This window comes from Ictalurus furcatus, chromosome 16 (assembly GCF_023375685.1).
Source record: "Ictalurus furcatus strain D&B chromosome 16, Billie_1.0, whole genome shotgun sequence".
In the NCBI taxonomy this organism is placed as follows: Eukaryota; Metazoa; Chordata; class Actinopteri; order Siluriformes; family Ictaluridae; genus Ictalurus; species Ictalurus furcatus.
The window spans coordinates 6,924,372-6,933,966 of record NC_071270.1 but is presented as its reverse complement, the minus strand read 5'-3'; the positions used below and the strand labels follow the sequence as shown (position 1 = coordinate 6,933,966).

The window sequence follows — 9,595 nt, the reverse complement described above, 5'->3', positions numbered from 1 at the left end:
AATTAAACACAATATTGCATGGTATCATGATACTACTTGTTATTGTGATACTTCTGCTGGTGTAGTATCGTAAGATATGTTTACGGTATCGTGACAACCCTAGTACAAGCACATCCGTGTCATGCTTTCTTACTTCATGATGAACATTGGTCTCGTATAGCTTCAATTCTGGGATGCTCGTAGAACGGATGTCACAATAGCACACGGACCCAAATAACGCTAATAACAATAGCACACTATTATGGCATAGTAACTAATCCCATATATGTGTTGTTGGTTGTAGTGACATCATTGCCAGGATCACAGCCTAACCAAATACCAAGAGTTAACGTGGAGAAAACAATGAGATTTTCAAAGAACATTTTATTAAATCAAGTTCATATTTGATTCACTTGAACAGTCTACTTTACAATATTGTACAGTTTTACCATCAATTCTGCAGTAGTCATGACCAATTTCTTTCTATAGCAAATGTTAAAGAATTAAATGTCCATACAGACATGTAACAGTAAAAAAGTACATAAATTACTCCCCTCCCCAGTTAACAGAGAAAAAAACCCCCTGCAAAATGGAAATTATACTTAAACGTCTGAAAATACAATAAAGCCATTTTAATACGTAAACAGTCATATTCCATAGGTTGGCTAATACACGTTAATTATGTGCCATGTAAAGTAAAGAAGTCGAAAAGCCTAAGAAGGGTGTGCATGAAAAGTCAATTATCAGACCACTTGTTTTCATTTCAAGTTAACAACTGAATCATTCATTGAAAACATTAGACAATATCGTGAAATTTACACCATGCAATGCTTGAAGCATTCTCTAAACAACAGCCGATACACCCTCGTTATCACCGTTTGTCTATTAAGTACGCAGATTAAACTAGACCAGAAGCAAAAAGAAATGAGTTCCACAAAATAAAACGGCTTAGTAAGAACTGGGCTTTAAAAGAAATTAAAAGTGAACAAAAATTTGCCTGAAAGATCACAGCTCCCCAAATGAACTAAACCAAATCTAAACAAACACACAAGTAAAGACAAAAACGGAAACTGAATGTCGGATGAGAAGAAATCTTCTGAACGTTGTTGAGGCACGATAGCCAATCCGTGGAGTACTGAATGACTGTCTTGATAGTGGAGAGGAAGTGTGGTTATTTACTTATTTATTTTTAAAATTTTTTTTACACGACTCGCCGTACTTCAAAAAATCTCTTCAGGTAGTAAATCTGTCCAAGGGTCATGGCAACGAGCACCAGGGCTTCGAAGAATGACCACAAAACCACTCTGCTGTTGGTGTTGTCATTAACTAGGAGAGGAAAAAAACAAAAAGACATGTTAATGTGTACAATTAACAAACCTTCAACTATACAATAAGATGATTTTTTTTTTCTGGATTCCTCCACTTCCATGTTCTCAATTTGCTCATCTGTCACTTCCCGCCCAGTATCATACCACAGTTACCAACGAGGCAGGATAAAAGGCTAACGTGCTTCCACTGAGACATGAGCCAAATACATATTTTCAATACTGCGTGCTATCTGCCCTCTTCCGCATACACGAGCTCTTACACGCCTATGATTGGCTAGTGATGCTGTGATTTTGAGAGAGCGAGCGAGAGAGAGAGGGGGGGGGGATTGGGAGGGGTAGAGAGAGAGAGAGAGAAAAAAAATGGACAACTTTGTGTTCTAAGGATTCAAACTCCCAATCTCCAGACCCGTTTCTGTTGCGCCGGTCAGGATTTGACCACTATTATTTAATAAAGCTTTCTAAACTGCTGGAAATTGTTTTGCTTAATCTGTGCTGAAAATATGGCCATACTTACCAACCCAAACCAAGCCCCAAGCCCAGGGAGCCTCAGAGGAATGTAGGCACAAGAAGTTAGGAGAGTAAAGAACTGCCGAATAGACTACATAAACACCCCAGTACACTTTCAGCGAGACTTTTATGAACGTTGTGACCTACGTTCTTAAGGTGTACGAGCTCGCGTACTCTGTGGTTTCTTTTTGGCGGACTGTATGAATGTTCCAATCTGGGCCTGTTGTTCTGTAACATGTTCATCCACAGAGGCTCCGTATTAATCCAGATAAATTTGAAAACGCATCTTGTACTCTACGTTTTGGCCTTTCATGCACACCGAGACAACTTTGTTTTTGATTTAAAAAACAACGACAAAAAAACCCCAAAAAAAACTCCCAAACGGACAACAGGGAAAACTTTTCGAGTTGTAGCATGGACTGAGAAAACAGACATGCAAAAAAAAATAAAGGATGCATTTTTAGTCATGTGACCCATTAAACTCAAAACAAACAAGATGGTGGACAATGTTGTACTGCAGTTGCTGTGCCTGCTATCCAGTTTGATAGCTCTGTTAAAGATTAAGGTCACTGTCTACAAAGTAAACAGACGGAAAGTAAATAAACGCCTAACGGAAATGACTCAGGCCAAAGCATCTTACGTTCTTACGCACACGCAGTACAGGGATGCAAGCGTTTTCAGACGTTTCAGTGTGGACGAGCAGTTTTCGGAAATCGTTTGAAAAACGCCAGTGTAGACGGAAAGCATTTTAAAATGAAAATGCAGTTTTCAAATCTCTCAGGATTAACGGGGACGTAGCCTGAGTGAAGCCTTCAGAAGATGGATAGTTTTCTTCAAAATTACAGCATTTTGTTCACACGAATGTCATCTCCACAAAAAGGACAGAGTACACCAGGACCTTAAGAGATTAATTGGACCTATTCTGCAGAGAAGACTTAAGGTAAAGAAGTCTCATGCTGTTTTAGTTTATGTATATGATCCGTAGACTACAGAATCTATAAATTGGCAGAGCATCATTCACACGACAAGCTTTCTAAAAAATTCAATTAAAAAGAGAGAGAGAGAGAGAGAGAGAGAGAGAGAGAACGATGACGTGAGAATGTGCATGTGCGTTACTTGTACTTACTTGCTCTGTGTATTCTTTCCCGAATCTCCATGTACTCCTGCTCGTGCTTGACAGCTGTCATGGCCACGGCCAATTCGTTGATCATCTCTTCCAGCTTGTTCTGATGAGCTGAAGTATAAAAAATAAATAAAATTAAAAGAGTGAGAGAGAGAGAGAGAGAGAGAGAGAGAGAGAGAGAGAGAGAGCAAAGTACAGCAGCAAAGAATCTTACTAAAAATGTTGTGTTTAACTGCTTCCTGCTTTTTCTTCTCCAAATACAACAAGTGACAGCACATGCAACAGAAGTGCCAAGCAAAGTGCTTTTCTTCATTCTGCTGTCAAAATGTAAGTTTAGGTTTATGGCACATGACATGCATAAAATGTTGACCAGCCAACTTGGAAATGATTTTTATTTTATTTTTTTAACTTGTCAATATAATCATTAAATACCCGGTACTACTGTTACACCCGGTTACTTCTCAGCATCTTATTATAAGCACAATGCAACAGGCAACAAGGGCTCATCAACAGATAAAAACCAAACCAAGGGCACAGGTTAGAGTTAAAGCAGCATGTTTAACGCATTAATATCTCCATGTTAAAGTGATCTTGTTTATGCTGCCTGTGCCTACCATCCCAGCTGTCACCGCCGCCTGAGAAGAGGAGCAAGTCAACAGTCAGGGCCAAGGTACATCACACATTTTATTATTCATATTGAACTAGGACTGCACTCAGATTATGTTATAATGTATTTATAAGGCAATCGTGTCAACATTATACATTAGAGTTTATAACACATTATAGCACCAACTCCAAAAGAAGCCACTTCACAGTGTGTATTTTGAGACCGGTCTTGATTGTTTTGTCCCCCCCCCCCCCCCACTTTAGCTTTACTAAATAAATTTATACCAGCGAGCTTAATGAGAAATTGTTCCATCCATCCATTTCCATCTCACAGGGTCACAGGGAGCCTGGAGTCAATCCCAAGGAACAAGGCAGGGGGACACACTGGACGGGGTGCCATTTCATCACAGGGCACAACTGCACACACGTTCACACATTCACACAACCTGGACAATTTGGACATGACGATCAGCCTACAATGGATGTCTTTGGACTGAGGGAGGAAACCGGAGTACCTGGAGGAAACCCCCGAAGCACGGGGAGAATGTGCAAACTCCGTGTACACAGAGCGGAGGTAGGATTTAAAGCCCCAACCCCGGAGGTGCAAGGCAAACGTGCGAACCACTAAGCCACCGTGCTTACTACAAAACATCAAGTAAAATGCTGGAAATGTAAATTTTGGTAATAGTAACATAAATTGAGTCACTTGGGAAAAAAAATGAGTAAACTAATATTTGACGTTGTTACAAACACTACTTTGTGTGTTCTTTTCATTTATAAACACATGGGCGCGATGTTTACGCAGCATAACAATATGCATAATGCAGCATAATGAGTCTTTATTTATCACATATACATTACAGCACAGTGAAATTCTTTTCTTCGCATACCCCAGAATGTCAGGAAGGTCAGAGTGCAGGGTCAGCCATGATACAGCGCCCCTGGAGCAGAAAGGGTTAAGGGCCTTTCTCAAGGGCCCAACAGTGGCAGCTTGGCAGTGCTGGGGCATGAACCCCCCGATCTTCTGATCAGTAACCCAGAGCCTTAACCGGCAAGCCACCTCTGCCCCCCATTGAAGGCATTATAACATGTTATGAATGTATTCAGAGGACGTAATCGACGTGGCCTTCACAGAAAGCACTACTGTAAGGTTTGTCCAGATTTCAGCAAAATGACAGCAGTGTAAATAAACTGATGAGCGATTTTTACACCCCACGTTTTCAGCAGGCTTTTAAGCCTCTGTTCGAGAGCATCCAAACGTAAACCTTGGCCGAATTCTCTTACAGACCGAGTGTGATAAACTGTTCTTCATGTCAGATTGTATGAGGGAGGAAATGGTTACGTTCTGCACACGTCATCAACCAGCATGATCCACTCCGGTGCAGAAAACAAGGCTGCCTAAACAAACAATCTTCAGGGTGAGCTCGAGGTAATAAGGATCATTTATCAGTCTGTAAGCATGTCTGACTTACGTTTTATCACCACTACTGTATTTGTGGCTGTCCCGTGACCTTTGCGCAATCCTACACCACCCTCCTACCGATGGCTTTTAAATGAGCGTCCTGGCATCACTCACACTCGGAGACTTAAAGCCAGCTTTACAGCGTACGATATGAGGCCCGATTTTGCCGTCGCAGACTCAAATCGGACACGGTAAAAGAACCTCAAAAGTTTAGATTGGCGGTCTTTCAACACAATGCAACGTGCTCACTTTGGTGCCATCGCAACCCAAGACGTCCAGGTTCTGGCAGAGGCAGGAAGTCACATCGGAGCGCTGCTGCGATGCTCATCTAAAATCCACCAATAGGACAATGACGTAGGACATACAAATACAGTAGTGGCGATGATGAAATGTAAACAAAACACGCGATCATCCTCATGCGACCCTATTTTGCACACGAGCCCGGAACCGTGCCGATTGATGATGCAAGCAGGACGGAGTCATTTCGTTTAAGCGCGGGTGTATCGTTAGAGAACACGCGTTTTCTCCGCACGTTACAGAACTGGGATCATGTCGTACAGTGTGACAAGTGCTAATCTTAAAAGCAACGAAATCACGTAGCGGAAAACATCCTCAACTCAAAAATGATTTGGATGAGGCCGTGACTCAACTCCCGACCGGAGAATTCATTCCCGACGTGCGATTTTCACTCGCAAACTCAAGCTGAAACCCGTACAGCGTAAACTCTGTGTAGAACAGGGGAGTTACCTGGACTGTTAATCATCCGGCGCTGAGCCCAGATTCTTCTCCATCAAAAAACTTATAAAATATCCCTTCTAAATAGACTGTTTCCATGTGGGTTTTTTCCTTGCATGTGAGGGCTAATAGCTTAAAAAAAAAATTGTGAAAAATACAAAATTTTGTCCAATTATCATAAAACCTGCCTCAGGTGTTACCGCTTTTCGCAGGACTACCAGACTGATAAAATATTAAACTTTTTGGCTAACTAACACGAGACTAGTCTAGTTTGGTTTCGATAGCCAAGGAGAGGCTCAACTAAGTTATCACTCTATGGGTTTATCTGCTACAGAACCGTGCGGAGTACGTTACTGTATTTACGCTCTGCTCATATCACGGGGGCAGTGGTGGCTTAGCGGGTAAGGCTCTGGGTTACTGATCGGAAGGTCGGGGGTTGAAGCCCCAGCATTGCCAAGCTGCCACTGTTGGGCCCTTGAGCAAGGCCCTTAACCCTCTCTGCTCCAGGGGCGCCATATCATGGCTGACCCTGCACTCTGACCTTCCTGACATTCTGGGGTATGCGAAGAAAAGAATTTCACTGTGCTGTAATGTATATGTGACAAATAAGGACTCATTATATCATGTTCACGTAAACTGGAACTCACATTTACACTCCTTGTTTTCCTGCTCAGTGTGAGAGGATGTTACTATTTCAGTTTCAACCTCTTTACCGGTTAATAAACAAAGAAAAATAATAATAAAAAAAATCGGTGCATATCCATTTTCCTTGCACACTAACTGACTGTGAACTAGTGTTTGGCAGAATTGAGAGCTGTCAGCCAATAAGACACGAGTATTTCCACGCGTTTTCCTGTAAACCCTGTCTGATTGGTCATTGATCTTACATCCGATCACTGAAGATACAAAAATCACAACACTTCTTTTACTGATGTTCAGTTACGTAGTGACAAAATGGAGAATTATTCATGGCTAAAGAAAAAAAATCTTCAGGGCTACAGTCACGAATGCCCAGGCCAGGTTACACCCCTGGTTTATGAGCATGTCAGTGACTACGTGTACAAGGTCGGGGATCTACGCGGAAATGAAGGTATTTCACGAATAAAGACTTCATTTTGGTTTTTCCATGCACACAAAAGCACTCGAATCGCTTAATAAAACCGGGATTAAACCGCCGGAGTCACACGGCTTACTTTTACGATGGCTTTATGAACTTCTTGGAGCTTGAAAGTTTTGGACTGTAAACCGGAGAAATCTCGCAGGTTTCATTACGAACGTCTTCGCTCGTGTTCCGAAGACGAAGGAAAAGGCTTATGGGTTTGGAACGACACGACGGGGAGTAACTGATGACAGAGTTGTCATTTCTGGGGGAACGACCCCTTTAACTATGCGATTTGACAACATGGATGGGAGCAAAAGGAGAAAGTAAAAGCGCCAAATAATATTACCCTCTGTCTCCATGTCCTGGCCTTTGGGAGCTTCACCGATGTCGATGGTGAACATCACGATTTTAGGAGTCATGGTGGACATCTTGTTGCTGAAGCAAAATTTATAAGTGCCATCCATATGGGCCGCCACAGAGTACTTCCCACTGGACTCCCGGTCTCCTTTATAAATCTGCTTTCCATCTGGTCCAGTTATCTACAAGAAACACGAAATAGTCACCACACTTCATTAGTTAACTTACAAGAGCAGAAGAACAATCATACTTCAATACCTAGCGTTGACATTAGCTAGTGAAAGGGTTACTCCGGATGGCTGCGTCCTAATTAGCCGCGTGTTCCCTTTCTAGACGCGCTACACAGTGAAGTAAACAAAGCCTACACACACCTAAATCTAGTGGACTACATCCCGCACAGGAAGCCATTCAAGACTCCTCCTCTCTTCTCCATAGCTCTTTAGCTAGAAACATATGTTAGCTTCCGCTTCCACAGCAGACAGGAAAACAGAAGGCTCTTTTCATTTCAACTCTTCTCACCTCAACGTCGATGTCCAAAAAGCCTCCTTCCGCTACCTCGAACATCAGGCTCATCTTAGTGCCCGAGTTCACGCGCTCGAAGAAGCACTCTTCCGCGTGAGCATCGATGCTAACGAAGTAGCCGCTCGCTGTAGCGCACAAAACAGCGAGCAGGACGACGAGCTCGGAAAACGTTAACATTCTCGCTTCGAACTGACGTGATTACGCGCTAATAAATCCACCAGCACCATCAAGAGTCTGTATAGAGATGCTAAACAGACCCGCTTTCCATGAGCAGAGAGGGAACGGGGAGAGAGCCGAGGCTATTTTTAAGTTGAACAGGGAGCTTCACTGGTACTGCCACGTAAAGCTTATGACGGGTCGCGCTGAGGTCCAAACCAGTCGAGACGAAACGCGAAAGCAAAAAGAAAGAAAGAAAAAAAAAGAACCCCCACTCTAATACCCAGTAATACACGACATGCACGTCAACTGCACATATATTAAGTTTTATATATGTCTAGACGTCTTCTACGTTTTCTGGTGGCACAAGTTTCTGCTCCTAACACACCTGATGCAATAAATCAGCTATACAGCTCTTCATGAATTTATTTGAATGTGTTAGAGCAGTTGATATTACTGTACAGTATCAGTACCAGACTAATATCAGCAAAATAAAAAAATTTAAAAGTAGATCAGATAGAGGAGAAAATTATTATTATTATTATTATTTAAAAATCTGATCCTGTAACAAATGGAAGAATTGGATTTGGAAAATGTTTTTATTTTAATTGGAATTATTATTATTATTATTATTGTTGTTGTTGTTGTTGTTTTTAGGATTTTAGTCAATACATAAAATCATCAAATAAAACGTTTAAAGGGGTTTTTTGTTTGATTTTTTAAAGCAACACTACTGTTTTGCTGGCAATTTGGAAACCTGTATATTGTGATAAATATCATATAAATGTCATAAAATATCGTGATATTATGTTTTTGTCATATTCTTTGCCGATAGTTTGGAAAAAAAAGATAATAATGATAAAAGTAAATAATCCACAGGCCCACCAAGAATTTTACAAAAATACTTAAAAATATCCTGGAGGTCCACAAATACAAGAGAAGAAATTATTATTATTATTTTTAAATACAAAGCTGGCACCTGAAATCCCATCACAATAATATAGAAGTGACTTTTGAAATAACATGTATATAAAACAACAAATATCTAAACATTTTTTTTTAATTTAAAATCCACCCTCTCCAATCCTAGTCCATCAGAGCCCCAAGAACAAATTCATTATGTTTTGTTTACAAAAATACCAGACAATATACTGGAAGAGGCCAATGAAACTGTGAAACTAGGTTCTAAACCAGGGATGGACGATTCAGGTCCTGAGGGCCACTGCACTGTCCTGCAGAGTTTAAATTCATCCCTAGTCAAGCACACCTGAAAAATCCTTTCAAAGGCTTCAGCATTACTTGAAAATTACAGCCAGGTGTGTTTGGTTAGCATTTTTTGTGAGTAAACTACCTAACTATCGCCCTACATGAACAAATCATTTCAAAAAGCTTTCATTGATGATGACTACATCACATCGTTTGTGGTAGAACGACAAATCAGAAGAGACAAGTAAGCATTCTTTTAACAGTTAACAAGCTAACACCATCGATTATCAATATCAGGACATTTTTGCTTCAGCTGGTGTTACAATCAGCCTTCATATTTTAAATAATTCAAATGATGTAAATGATAATGTCTATTGACTAGGAAAGCCTATTTTTCAGAGGTATCTACTGTAATCTACCTCATCAGACAATGATTTATCAGGAAAATATTATTAGTAAAAAGGGGGCACACGGTAGCTTAGTGATTAGCACGTTCACACGGGATTGGGGGT

The 9,595-nt window shown here is 40.9% G+C and overlaps 1 protein-coding gene across 2 annotated transcripts; it reads right to left on the bottom strand.

Annotated features, from left to right (window-relative positions):
- Window positions 1–343: 343 nt before the first annotated feature.
- On the bottom strand, window positions 344–8,266 carry tmed2 (transmembrane p24 trafficking protein 2). 2 transcript variants are annotated; one of them, XM_053644931.1, is made up of 5 exons: window positions 7,719–8,266; window positions 7,189–7,381; window positions 3,552–3,572; window positions 2,941–3,048; window positions 344–1,305 (listed from the first exon to the last, which is right to left on the bottom strand). In XM_053644931.1, exons 1-5 carry the CDS (start codon window positions 7,896–7,898, stop codon window positions 1,181–1,183), a joined length of 627 nt encoding a protein of 208 aa, XP_053500906.1. In that variant the 5' UTR covers window positions 7,899–8,266; the 3' UTR covers window positions 344–1,180. The 2 variants fall into 2 exon arrangements, with proteins under 2 accessions (XP_053500906.1, XP_053500907.1); XM_053644932.1 differs by lacking the exon at window positions 3,552–3,572 and having other exon boundaries at window positions 7,719–8,236.
- Between the last annotated feature and the right edge of the window lie 1,329 nt (window positions 8,267–9,595).

What these genes read in the sequence shown, in the direction of transcription:
- tmed2 (XM_053644931.1), bottom strand. Translation starts at nt 7,898, where the DNA reads ATGTTAACGTTTTCCGAGCTCGTCGTCCTGCTCGCTGTTTTGTGCGCT. An exon ending in TTTTGGACATCGACGTTGAG is followed by an intron (nt 7,382 to 7,718) that starts GTGAGAAGAGTT and finishes TGTTTCTTGTAG; the next exon opens with ATAACTGGACCAGATGGAAA. An exon ending in GGAAAGAATACACAGAGCAA is followed by an intron (nt 1,306 to 2,940) that starts GTAAGTACAAGT and finishes TTCCTCTCCTAG; the next exon opens with TTAATGACAACACCAACAGC.